A 13650-nucleotide genomic window follows, 5' to 3' on the forward strand; every position below is an offset into this window, starting at 1 on the left:
CTAACAGACTTAACAGACACCAAGAGACAATGGCTATTGTTGAAATTGCAGTTGGCCCTTTCTTCCTTAGTATAACCAGTGGCCATAAAACTAAGATACTATATTTCAGTATAGGTTTGAGTCATATTAAAACTGACCAAGACAAAAACAGTTATTAGGCTTCTCTGCTTTAATGCAGTAAAATAAGACACTCTGTTGATCTCCACACCGCATGCTGAGTTTGACTTGAAAGATTAAGGACCTCTGCAGTCCTGTCTTGTGCACCGAGATGTGGCAATGCTCTAGAAGCAAGGAGCTTGGTGGAGCTACCCCATCTTAGGCAGTGGGGAATGGCTGTTCCAGGATCAGTTTATCCCTTGTTTAAAGCCCGGTGTCACTAAGGAAAAGATCCCAGTGCTGCAAACATACCCACACTCAAACAACTTCCATCACAGTGCATTTTTGGGTAGAGAATTTGTCACACGAGTCTTGGTCAAAGGCGCATGGGTCTCACCGCTTCATAGAGGTCTGTCACCTCGGTTTCTATTTCAGGTCCAAATGGTAATGGTTAGATGAGGTGTCACATCTCACAAGTGGCTTTAAATGAACACTGGTTTTATCTGACATGAAGTGGAAGAACTTGATCCAAGATTCAGAACCCCCAGACCTCGAGTGTGCAGGTTAAACATAGCGACACGTGTGCAAGCTCGGATCATTGTGTGAAGAGGGGGCCTTGTGGCATCAGAAAGGGGAGCGATTCCGTCTCCTTTAGCCTCCTGCAGGCAGCTTGCACTCATATTATGGACTTGACCAGCGCCACCATGTGGTCGACACCACAAGCAACATCCACCACATGACCTGGTACAGTCACCTGAGAAACGTGTTTAGAATGATGACAACCGGTTAAACAGTTTAAATGTGCCATTCTCTGTAATGGATCTGAGCTGTAAGATTTAGCACATAATGCATCATATTTGCAGTGCTGGACTCTAAGGTAAAAAGGCAGAGGTTGTGTGTAGTCTACTAACCCGCCATGGAAAATACTGATCGTTATGATTCCCGGTACCTAGACAGCCTCTCACGTTCTTACCCCAGACAAACAGTTCACCACGGTCTAGGGAGACAAATCATTTAGAAACAAAGCTCAAAGGTAGCGTAGTGGTAGCTGAGTGGTTAAGGTACTTGACTAGTTCACGCTCCATAATTTTAAGTCACTTTGGACAAAAGCTTCACCTGCCACAATATGTAAATACTTATTCTTGGCATATTTGCCATTTAAAAATCACCAGGCTTGTACATTATATAACTATTTCTTCTACTAGGAAACATAACATTTAAACCCACTTACACAAAGCATCAGAAATATAGCCCAAAACAAAAAACTTTACCATTGTAAAACAAGCCCAAAAGCGGAGGTGAAACTGACCTGTGATGGCTGCGAAGTGCGAGAGCCCACAGCGTATGCCAGAGACATTTACTCCAGGGTTGAACTCCGACCTCCCAAAAAGTGTGGCTGGCACCTTCTCCGGTCTCTCCGACTCAGACAGATTGGGCCCTTTTCCCAGGATTCCGTAGCCCCACACAAACACCTCCCCTCTTTCTAACCAAAGAAATGCAAAAATGCTCCAGGTGTCACACAGGGCCATTTGAATAACCAACTTTCTCTCATTTGATGTAAACCTAACAGCGAACTGTAAAACTCAAAAAATGTCTTTGCTAAATGCAAAAAAATTGTCCCACTGATTCATAACATTATAGAAAGACTTTTCCTCCCATTATGTACAGTACCTGAAGTGTAAATGTGGTCTAGGGTCAGAGATGCTAGCTGAAAGATGTTTTTGATAGCACTGCGCGCCAACTGGTAACCATGGCAGCACTGCCATGGTTAAAAGCCTTTGAAGATCAGTGTTTACAGCTTGCAAAAATTAATCCAGCTGAGCATGTTATTTATTAGATGTTCAGCAATCACCTCAAAACAGTCATTTCTTTTCACTGGGAGTGTAAGCAAGTGGAGTCCTAGGACATTAGCGCTTATCCAAAGCAACTTCCATATCAATATTAGAGCATGTGTGCTCCCTAGGAATCAAACCCATGATCCTGGTATTACCAGAATCTTGTTCTACCAAGTGAGCTGCAGGAACTGGGATTCAACTTCAAATCTCAGCTGTGCTAAAGACAGCCAGCCAGACAGACAGCCAGGGGGCCAGGGGGCCAGGGGGCCGGAGCTCACCGTTGAGTACAGCGACTTGGGTTCCCCCACACGCAGCCTGAGTGACTTTGCCTACATTCTTCAGAGGAAGCAACCGAGGAGAGCTAATCTGGGGACAGGACAAAGGGAAAGGCACAACCTTCTCACGACAACATAAACAGGCAACGAAACAAGCAAAACTGGATGTGAGAAAAGCTGACAAGTGAAAGGTAAAATCCTAAATCATCGATACTTTTATGAGCACCATTTTCTTTTATGAGCACTATTTTTGGCATAATGGAGTCTGTCAAACATAAATAAATAAACAAAATTTGTTTGAGGTAGGCCTTAAAGGGTAACGTCACTGGGTTTGATCCCGTGACCTTACCTGTGCTGCCTCCGTGACCAAGGCAAGCTGTAGGTACTCGGAGTTGCCCCAGCCGAAGACCTGGCCATCCGAGGATACGGCCAGGCTGCAGTCTCCATATGTGGTCACCTGCTGAACTTTGACCCCGGCCAGGTCCCCCCCAACAGGGACAGGGAATGTAGCCCTATCATGGTGGCCCAAGCCTGAGAAGAAAACCAACTCACTACCCCTGAGGCTCCGGCCATGTTTCCTGTATAACACTTATAACTCGTTTCTTAATGGTGATACTAGGTGGGGAGAGTGAAAAATGACTGAGAAAGGTAGATCTGAGGCACGGACCTGTTTGTCCATCTGCGCCCCACCCACAGGCATACACTGTGCCCTTCTCTGTCAGGAAAAGGCTGTGATCCTGCCCACATGCCACCTGTTAGACAGGGTGATACATGACAGTTTATTTACACAGCACCTTCCACAGAATGGGCACATTTTGTTCTTCTGCAACAGGAAAGTTCAGGTTATCTTCATAAAGTAAATGGTTTAGTAAAATATATTAACTTATTGCCTTAGTTTAACCTTTTTAAAAAGTGAGTATAGGTTAAATTAAAAATCTGAGTAAGAAAACATCTAAATGACCTGTACAGGGGGAAAACCTTTTTTTGCCATTTGTGTGGCTAAATACACCAGTAAGAGTAAAGCAGAAGCAGCAGATGTCTTTACCCACCTGGACGACTCTGCTGTCAAAGCCCTCAATCTTGTGGACAAGATGGCTGCCACTAGAGAGAAATTATCCAACAACACTGAAGCATACAACAGCATGGCCAAGCCACTCACTTTCAAATCACTGCTACACTTCCGCACAAAGCAACAACAACAGAAAATAAATCACCTCAGGGGACTTCTCTACTCCATTTGCAAAATGGAGCAAGGCTGATGACGTTTTTATTAATGGTTAATTAAAAAGCAGAAAAGAGCCAATTTAGCTGAAGAGGATCTTGTGTCCCAAACTGTTTGGAAGGAGCGAGATTCAAAGCCCAAACTTACTTGTGTCTAGGCATTTATGTTGGCTTTACAAATAAATATACTGAAATGGAGGAAGGTGGGGGGGGGGGGGACATCTCAAATTTGCCTACAACTGTGTATTTTGTATTTTCAATGTTGAGAAAGAAGATTATGCAAATGATTAGACAGCAGTGAAAGCCACTTAATGGTCACAACGAACAGTGGCATTAGAGAATACATCCACATAAACGCATCAAAGGCCTGGTAGGGGGATCTGTACCGAGACACTCCCAGTCCCCCTCCGCTTACGCCCGGATAATTACAGGGGCGGGCGGGACATCTGGTCTGCCACCATGTCGCAGCTGGTTATTCTGAACGGGGTTCCAGGAGTGGGGCTATGACACGAACCTGTAAACCTCACCCTCCACGATCTTCCTCCCACACTGGCCGTAGAAGTTGTTGCCCATGCTGAACACTGCAGGGAGAGGGCGGATCAGAAAGCGGACCTTTGGTTTCTGGTTTTGAAAAGAATCCTCCTGTGGTGTGTGCTCCGAGGGTGTGGACCCATCTCTAGGATTACTCGCGGCGAGAGAAGATCAACATCCATGTGATGAGGAGGACATGTAAATGAAGACTGAGGAGTCCTGATCCAGGGCCTGCTTACTATGTCTACATGGCTTCTGGCATCAGAATACAAAAGGCAGGAACTGACCCAGAAACAGCCCTCTGACTCTCCTTACCTCCTTCAGAGTCCGTCAGAACCAGGGAGTGGGCACGACCACATGACACTTGGAGGATGCACGTGTCCTGAGGGTTAGTCAACGGCAAAGGCACAGGGGAGGGTTCCAACACATACTCGTAGCTTTTACCTGTGGAGACACAAAAGAACACATTAAATGTATCAAATAAATGCAATATTCACCAACACTGTCCAATCTTGGTTGAGAGAGCACTAGGACTTAAGCATCAAAAGAACAATTCTTTAGTTATATGAAATATAAAGAAACAACAAAAAACGTCATTGTTATAAAAAAAAAAAAAAAAAAAACACCACCGCATGGCTGTGTGAAATTGTTTAAAATAGATAAGGTGAATATTAGGTTCATCTTAAAACTGCTATTTGTACTCATTTGGTCCTTCATAAACTTATTCTTCCCTTACTGCCCCAAATGGGCTTTTTCCTTTTCAGAATCATCTCTCCTTCACACATCCGTTCTTTTGCACAGACGTACATGTTCACGTCGAGGACCAACTGCACAAGCGCCTGCCGTTGTTCTTTGAACAATAACAGTGTGCAAAGATATTTTACGTGCATGACAAGACACTGGACGAGTTGACTCATTACTTAGGGGAGAAAGATGAAAAGGAAAAAAAACGGGCAAAAATTCAACAGAACATCTGCATCTGGTGCGAAACTGCGGCACGAGAACTGTGCTGGGGCGCCTTACTGCGGTCGTGCTGAGTCCGCTGAAAGCCCAGCTGGGAGTCTTTGTTCAGGCCCATGGCCCACAGTTTGGTGAGGTCTTTGGTGTTGGAGGCTAGTAATGTAAATCCATACCCACAGGCTGCTGAGCAAATCTGCAGAAACAAGCAATCCGTCTCAGCACAAACGGAGTGTGTACATACAGGCAGAAAAACAATTTAGTGTTCCCACGCTTTTTTATATATAGCACTTTGACTTTCACTTGAGTACACTAAAAACTGGGCAGAAAACAGATACATATCAGCACTGACTATTTAATCCATCACCAGTGGTAAACTGTTTCAAATGTACATGTATTTTGCCTGATTATTTCTCTGGAAAAAGGCCTACAGATTTGAAGACATCAGTAGTACAGTGGACTAGACATTTTGAGCGTTTGGCCGACGCAACACACTCCATCTGCTCTGCAGGGTGGCAGACACACAGAGGTCGGGATCACAAACACCAGTGCTTTCTAGTCTACGTGCGTTCAACAGTTCAAAACAAAGTTACTACCTTCTGTTCCATGTCGAGACGGTATGGTGTAAGCTGGTATTTTCTGGGGTTTTTCCTGCCGCTGTCGGGAACCACGAAGCTAGGAATCCCCAGGGCTCCAGTGTAGCTGAACCCCCAAACAAATACCCTCTCCCTGGGCTTCCTGTGCCGCCCCACATACTGGAAAACCGGGCGTTCATCCTTCGCCTCTGCTCTCTTTGCTGTGGTTGGTGCGCGGTTCCCCGACGTGACATAGCCACGACAGCCACGAAAGACTCCGAATCGGCCACAGACACGAACGCATATCAATGTCATTTTATGAATCAATTAGCAGCTGAATGGGCTATAAAATTAGTATAAGCTAGCCTAAGTAACGTTTGCTGTGCTGTTACTGTAAAATAAAACAAACCTCGGACTCGAAACACACCGAACAACAGTGGCCAACTGGCTGAATCGTGTCACGGTAACGTTAAGTCTTCGTCTGCGATGCTTTTCAAACGACATTTGCCTATTTTCTCATCTAAAGCAGCTGCTGTTTTTTTTTTAAATATGGAAATTCGTTAGACTCTTCGAAACAAGAAACATAAAAACTTGCATTGCCCTTCAAAATGTAGCAAGTGGTCTTGTTGGTTCAGTTTTCTGTTCTTCGACACGCTCTCTAGCAGGAGGCAGCCATGACAGTTCACCTTTCTGCAAATGCTGACCTCCAACACGTGACTGGAAATCGTGTAATGACGCTCATGTCCGCTAGAGGGCACAACGATTTATTCATTTGGGGAATTAAAAGAAAGAAAAAAATGTACATTTCCTTCCACGTTTAGCTCTTCAGCCAGTCCTTAACTCTAAAGAAGATAAGGTTAACTGGTTTTGTAAATATTTTATTGACTTTACAACATTGTTCACAGTGTCTTAAAAGTATAGTTAAATATCTCTTATTTATTTATTATTGAAATTAAAACAACTTTGTAAAAAAAAAAAAAGCCAAAATGTAGCCTATAAAAACATGCTAGCATATACATCTTTAACAATGCTTAAAACTTAAAACAATGCTGTCACTTTTGTTAAATAGCACAGAAAATAAATTTTTAAGTTTTATATGTAAAATCTTTGAATCCGTGGTGCTCTTAACTGCAGTACCAGTATCCAGTATCCCGAACTACAGAATTTCTTCACCACCCATTCAAGAAGCCTTGATATTTACTGCTAAATTAAACCGATGCCGGAGAGTACAGCTGGAAAAATGAGGGGAAAAGCGCAGGAACTGAAAACCACCGTCTCAGTGATCAGCCTCCGGGAAAGTGTTTCAGTCTGGTCTTGTTTTTTTCTGGTTGCACATTGAGGACAGCTCTGATCTGGCTTCAGCTTGCATGGATGCTGATTCTCTTTCGAGTGCTCTCTGTACAGCGCTCCATGATGAGATCATGGCTGGGCCGGGGAGGGATAACCGGAGTCACCTTTGTGTCCTCCACGGCAGAAGCTGGTTTGGCATTGCTCTCTATTCATGCACAAAGTTAAATATGAAAGTATTTAGATGAAAGTGACTGTGAGACCGTACTGTCAGCTTGAACTATATAAGTAAAATAATTCCGTTGTTTTGTGGTGTGATGTGATGATGTGAAAGTGATGTATTGATGTATCTCTTTAATAAATTGCGGCAAGCAAGCAAGAATTATTCGGCAAGTCAGAGATCTGAGGAATTCACTCTAAAATTAACTGCGTGATAACGTACCCGTGTTGTCCTCATTCTGCTGCAAGGTGGCTCTGGAGTTCCTTCTCGGCTGAGACGGGAGTCTTCCTCGCTGCTGTAGGAACCGGCGACTCTGGCGACTGTAGCTCTCCTGGCTGATACGCCTGCGGCCCTTGGCATGGATGCTCTTTGCGTTGCGTATCGTCGATCTAATAGCCGGGGTGGGGGGCGGATTATGAATTGGCTCGTGCGTTGTTTAACAAGACCTTTTTCAATGTATTAGTATCAAATGTGGTTAGCTCGACTCTATCAGCCGTGCAAACCTACCTCCTCGGTGGAGGCGTTTCTCTCCTCACAACATTCCTATCAGGCTCCAGCTCTCTCCTCTCCCCAGTACTGTGCAGAAACATGGAGGGGTAGAAGCCTGTCTTCTCCCCTTTCCTGTCAAATACAGACAGAAGGTACCACAACCGTCATCTTTGCACCTGCATGACAGCTTTTGCCAAAGGGTGCTGTGTATTTAAGAGGAGAGTACCTTACCTGACCACCCACCAGCCATCCAAAAGCTTATGGATAACTTCAATGGTTTCTCCCAACTGCAGGGTGAGTTCATCGTCCTCCACTGCTGTGTAGCCCTTGGTGGTTTTGTACAGCTCTCCTGGTGAATGTGGGCATTCATTGTCAACAACTGTCATTTGTCTACACCAGTATTCTTGGGGTTCATCAGCAGGTCTCAGGTCAGCATCGGTATGGGGATGCTCACCTGCATAATTGGGCTCGGGCTCCTCTGACTCATCGGGTCCGTCCAGTGGTTCTAGGTAAGAAGCTGGGGCCCAGCCTCTTTGAGTGTCATACTGACAGAACCACCAGCCTGAGCGCAGAAGAACACATACCATCGGTCATCTAGCGCTCTCTCTAATGAACGTCTGATGTTGCATGTAAATGTTTCATAGGCTATAATGTCAGGCACTCTAACAAAACCGGTGCTCAATTGGACCGGTACAGCAGATTGCATTCCTGTCTTACCATTGGGACTCTTCTCCACGATATCCAGCAGATCTCCAGCCTTCAGGTTGAGCTCATACTTTGAACTCTTGCTGTAATCTGCGATCACTCTGTAGGTGTCCAGCATAATGGGGCCTGTGATTTCTGAGTGAAGTGAAGAAAGAAAAACAAACTCATCAGACCTTTCCAACTGAACTGTGTGAAGGGATACATGGAAGTAATGCTGTATCAGACATGCTGTGCAGAACTGGTCAACATCTTACCGGAATTGGTGGTCCTTGCTCTGTCCCTGGACATGACGTAGGTTTCGTTTCTTTTGAATCTACGAATGCAAACAAAATCCACACAGAATTATATGTCAAACCAAATCCAGAGCAGAACCAGACAGGCTGTGGATTTAGCCATGTTACTAACCATGAGTTCACATACAGACATGTGTTTAGGCTAGAGCGGACTTACGGGTGTGGTGCAGGTGGGGTCTCATCTTCTGAGCGTACTTTGAAGAAGCTGCTCACCAGCTGACAGTGGGAGATCTTATGAGGCAAGTTGAGCAGAGAGTGACAATATTCTGCCAGGGTTCCCTGCCTGTTCTCAGTTGTCTTCTGATTGTCCAGCCATTTAGGAGCTAGGAAGAGGGTAATGTTTTTAATACTCTATTTCTCTACAGGGATACGCAATAGAGCTTTTGGCATTGTGCAGCCTGGTGACCATCACAGCTTCCTTCCATTCTGGTTGCATCACTGGGCACCCAAGCATGCAGGTCTAAGCTAATGGAAAGTCCGCACCTTTCGTTTTCAGGGAAAATGCACCTTGTGTGCAGATCCCAACATTTTTGCAGAAACCACATTTAGGGAACTGAAAGTTGAACACATTGTGCAAGTGGTTTTTTTGTGTAAATTCCACAGCTTGCACATAGAGTCTAAAATCTCCAGTCTGTCACATCTTGAAATTCAATTTAAATGACATTTAAATGGGTGTTAGGGAGGTTAGTATGCACCCGCATTGTATTACTTGTATTTATTATAATATTGTATTTGCTATATTGCAAAAGTTCCGTTATTAGCTTCAAGAGTTAGTGCAGTCCGGATGCACAGCTGTCATGCTCTTGCGATTTCCCTTATGTTAATGTCTTAAATTAGCAGCGTGCGTTGAAGCAGGTGTTTCCTTAGACAAAGTGCTAAATTAGTCTAAAGTTCAACTAGATATGTTCAGTCTAGAAACAAGTAAGTATCTACAATTCTCACCTGGTAAAGAAGGAATGATTCTGTCTTTAGGATCAATGTGTCCTGCTTCAATTGGGAACATCTCTTTCAGAGATTTCTACAGCCACAAACAGTAAACAGAGACAAGATTTAACAATTGATCATTACATTGTATATCTATGTATCTACTTATGCATGCATATATATATATATATATATATATATATATATATATATATATATATGTGTGTGTGTGTGTGTGTGTGTGTGTGTGTGTGTGTGTGTGTGTGTGTGTGTGTGATGGTCAAGACAAAATTGAGACGAGATGAAAGATGTAGATGTAGATGATGTAAAGATAAAGCAATAACATCTACTATTTATTACTTAGAAAACTGGAGAATGAATAGATAATGAACTTACATGGAATGTGTGGATTTCTGGATAGTTTCTGTAAATCAGTTTCTCTGATTGGTCGCTCCATTTCACCAAGAACATGTACACCTTCAAGGAATAAGAAACATTTATTTCACTAATTAGCCTAATAAAGGTTTTCCTACTAATAGTCAGATATGATACGGTGAGGTTTTTTTGTTTGGCAGTGCTTTGTTTATTGGAAGTATATAGAGGAAAGAAGACAGCGAGCTTTACTCACATAGTGTTGGCTTGGGTAGAACCTTTTCTCAAAGCCTAAAAGCTCCATGTGAAGCACATGGATGTCCACCATTCTGCTGAGAACTGCACACCTCAGCAAGGAAAAACTGTGGAAGACAGTGTGTGGCCATGGCTTTTAAAGGCTATGTGCTTGCAGAGGAAGTCTGAGATGTGATGGGCCCTCCTCCTTTTCTCATAGCAACCAAAGCCAGATATTTAGCCTCTTGAATGTGGACAGCTTAAGCCCTTAATATGAGAATTTTATCATATGATGTGTGTCTAAATATCAGCAGAGATTACTATAATGTAACATTATTTAAATTGGAAAGATTTTTGTCATGTTCTGTATTAAGGGCTTGTACAATAATGCTGAAAGTAATTACCATGCTATATCATTACCATACTATAATGTCAATATCACTATGGTGGTAGATCATATGGTGTATGGTCTACCACTCAAACAATATCCTGTTACCAGTGGTCTACAAAAGGACCAGATGGTCAGGGACAGTCGAGGTAGAGGATAGCTGTCGTGCAATAAATAAATAAATAAATAAATAAATAACCATATATATATATTTTATTTTATTTTATTTTTTTTTTTTGAAGCTATGACAATACCTGTGTCCTATGTAATCACATATATGGGATCTGTTCAAGTATACATCTATACCCATCATTATTCTCTAACTGAATAGAGGGTGTTTACTAAAAAGAAGAAGGAAATAATCTGCAATACCCCCACAGTTTCTTCAAATACTGCTCATTTTGTGTGTTAACACTAGTTGCCTCATAAGTCCAGTCAAATGATTACGTGGCTTTTTATTGTCACTCCAGTGATTTTCAACTGTACAGTGAAATGAAATAACATTCCTTCAGGCCCTTGGTGCAACTCAAAGGAAGAACACAGTGCAAACAACAAACAAAATCTGAAATACAGGACCATAACATACAGGGCAACACCGAGCAGAATGTATGGAGAACATTTCCTGAAAACAGTATGAGGACAGTTTGAGGAAAGGCCCAGGTGAGAAGCTGCACATGTGCAGATGTCCACGAGCCCCATCATGTCGGCTAGGGCATTGCTCTCCACTTCCTTCAAAAGCTTCCTAGTATCGGTTTGTGAAGCCATTTGGTCCTACGGTGCTCCAGGGTTGGGTAACTAACAAAGCCTGCCTATGCAAGGAATTATTACTTCTCTTTTGTAACAAGTGCTCTAACAGTATTAGATTCATTTTATAACAGAGTACCCAAGAATATGTCTGAGCTGGTTGTGGGCTGGACACCTTTGTGCAAACACTGGATTATTCATGGCAGCGAATCCTGGCGCTATCTTTAAAGTCACCCAGATAAACAGATAAACAGATTCTCAGTCTGCAACTCATCAGCGGCCTTTATGCTCTCAGAGCATCATCAGACACAGAGAGACATATTATAGCTGAAGATGAGAAACGAAAAGTTTCAGATTTCTACTGCCAACAAAGAGGAAAGTACCCAGGATGATTACCTTTTCCCATTACACTGAAGCCACAAGGGTAGAACAATTCACGCACCAGAACATTTTGACAAAGAATTTTCGGATAATCAACAGTTAAACGGCCGGACCACAGAGTTCCACAAAACACACAATACGGGCTTCCCCAAATAAACCTTGCTGCAATAAAACAAAGTCTATAAAGAGTTTTACTTCCCAAAACCGGTTTTAAAAGTAATATCAAATCAAATACTGATTTTAAACCTAACTTTTTATGTTTATGTTCTGTTTTAAAAAATACAATGAATAATGTCACATCAATGTCACCTTTTCACCCCCCTGTCCTCTAAGTCTAAAAAAGAGCTTGTGATCTTGCAAAATCGCTTGAGTCAGTGTCTGATACCAAGTTCTAAATTGTGGGGCCTTGTGAAATTACTTAAGTTTAGCGTGTTACATTACAGGAAACCAGACAGGAGGATCTTACGAAAAACACTTGGTTATGGACTGTTAATGACCAATGCATGGCCAAAGTATAGTCACTCTCATTCCCAAAGTTATGAAATACAGATTTCTCCAGTACACATTCACCAGGCATATTATTAAAAATACATACCCTGCACCTACACTCACTTCATATAATATAAGGTATGCCTATATTATAGGAGCATTACACCTAATTTCACTTACAAATTATGTTACTTAAACTAGCATATATGCTGTTTTCTATATTCCATTTTTACAGTATCACATATTCGATCTATACAGTATGCCATATTCCATACTCTCGATGACTAAAATGTGATTACATAGGACACAAAACCATATCACACTATTAAATAGCAGTCAAGATATCATAACTTACATTTACCTGATGCTTTTATTCAAAGTGACTTACAATAATGAGTGAGTACAACTTAAACAATTGAGAGTTAAAGGGCCTTGCTCAGGGGCTCAACAGTGGCAATTAGGGCATGGTGGGGCTTGAACCAACAACCTCCTGACTATAAGTCACATACCTTCACCACTGAGCTACTCATTACAGAGTGTGTTTGACACCAGTTCTATTCTTTTTTCTGTCTTGTGCAATTTGTTTTCACCAAACATCACGCATTCCATGGATGGTGCATAAGTTGTGACTCACATGTCAGACACCCACATAGTGGCTGCTAAAAAGCATTTACTTCACTAAAAAAACATATTTCACAAAGACATGCAAAAAGGTCAAAAGTTGAATAATATTATTGAAATAGCCCCAACATGATCTTGGTGAGTGGGATCATACTTCAGGATTTTTCATTGTTTTGTTTTGTTGTAGTTTTAGCAACGTTTCAGATTTCCTCCACTGTGCATGTGACAGATGTTTCTGGGAGATTCTTGATTTGGATCATACAGATGCATCATTATGTTTCAGTTAATATTGGAAACTACTTTTCACTTGACCTAAACACTGGCCAGGCCTCAGGAACACCTTTGAGTGATGCTGAGAGTAGAGTGAGAAAAGATGTATACACACATGATAGCATAGTGGTTTAAATGAAGGAATTATCTAACTAATTAAGTGCCAAAACAAACCAAATGTGTTTTACAAATCCCTGTGGTTTACAACTGAACATGTGTTTTGCAAGTAGGAAATATGACTATCAAAACAAACTGGCAGTTCTCTACTATAATGATTCATAAATAAATACGTCATGCTTTAGAAATACAAAATGTTGGCAAAACAAGAAGCTGACTTAATACAAAGATACATAATCTCAAGAGATCATAGAAACTGAGGCAAAGTATAAAAAGGCAGGATGTTAATCTCTGATGTTTTTAAAGCATTCCAGTCTTGTTTTTTAGGCTCTTCATAGCACAGAAACTGTTTTCTTTAAAAGTCAAATGATTTATTACTTGCTGTTGATTCTTATTATTGCTGTTGCTCCAACTTGATGTTTGCTCTTACTTCTGTAGACCTCAGTGCAGCATCTGACACCATGGTATCTTCACTGAATAACTTCAGCATGTGATTGGTTTAAGGGGAACAGTACTGCACCAGTTCATATCTTACCTCTGTCAGAGGATGTTCAGTTAATATTCATGTTATGAATAATGTTCAGTATTGGAAACATTTTTTTTTATCTGTCACTAACATTGACTGT

At 42.0% G+C, this 13650-nt stretch overlaps 2 protein-coding genes across 2 annotated transcripts; both read right to left on the bottom strand.

Annotated features, from left to right (window-relative positions):
- Positions 1-151: 151 nt before the first annotated feature.
- On the bottom strand, positions 152-6170 carry rcc1l (RCC1 like). Its single transcript, XM_027004283.2, has 11 exons — positions 5512-6170; positions 4982-5111; positions 4274-4402; positions 3942-4008; positions 3256-3307; positions 2874-2958; positions 2556-2737; positions 2210-2297; positions 1406-1579; positions 1008-1093; positions 152-850 (listed from the first exon to the last, which is right to left on the bottom strand). The coding sequence occupies exons 1-11, from the start codon at positions 5803-5805 to the stop codon at positions 773-775; spliced, it is 1365 nt and encodes a 454-aa protein (XP_026860084.1). The 5' UTR covers positions 5806-6170; the 3' UTR covers positions 152-772.
- A 182-nt stretch (positions 6171-6352) lies between these two features.
- On the bottom strand, positions 6353-10156 carry ncf1 (neutrophil cytosolic factor 1). The gene is made up of 11 exons (XM_035527587.1): positions 10037-10156; positions 9805-9885; positions 9427-9502; positions 8642-8807; positions 8446-8504; positions 8204-8326; positions 7941-8048; positions 7718-7835; positions 7505-7618; positions 7220-7386; positions 6353-6985 (listed from the first exon to the last, which is right to left on the bottom strand). Exons 1-11 carry the CDS (start codon positions 10106-10108, stop codon positions 6849-6851), a joined length of 1221 nt encoding a protein of 406 aa, XP_035383480.1. The 5' UTR covers positions 10109-10156; the 3' UTR covers positions 6353-6848.
- Positions 10157-13650: the final 3494 nt, after the last annotated feature.

This window comes from Electrophorus electricus, chromosome 6 (assembly GCF_013358815.1).
Source record: "Electrophorus electricus isolate fEleEle1 chromosome 6, fEleEle1.pri, whole genome shotgun sequence".
NCBI lineage: Eukaryota > Metazoa > Chordata > Actinopteri > Gymnotiformes > Gymnotidae > Electrophorus > Electrophorus electricus.

Coding starts and splice junctions, on each gene's coding strand:
- rcc1l (XM_027004283.2), bottom strand. CDS start 5,805: ATGACATTGATATGCGTTCGTGTCTGTGGCCGATTCGGAGTCTTTCGT. Junction 3,308..3,941: donor GTGGAGGGTGAGGTTTACAG/GTTCGTGTCATA, acceptor ATTTCTCTCTAG/TGGCAGCCATCTTGTCCACA. Junction 851..1,007: donor ATCAGTATTTTCCATGGCGG/GTTAGTAGACTA, acceptor CACGTTTCTCAG/GTGACTGTACCAGGTCATGT.
- ncf1 (XM_035527587.1), bottom strand. CDS start 10,108: ATGGTGGACATCCATGTGCTTCACATGGAGCTTTTAGGCTTTGAGAAA. Junction 8,808..9,426: donor AATCATTCCTTCTTTACCAG/GTGAGAATTGTA, acceptor CCCTCTTCCTAG/CTCCTAAATGGCTGGACAAT. Junction 8,327..8,445: donor AGCAAGGACCACCAATTCCG/GTAAGATGTTGA, acceptor CACTTCACTCAG/AAATCACAGGCCCCATTATG.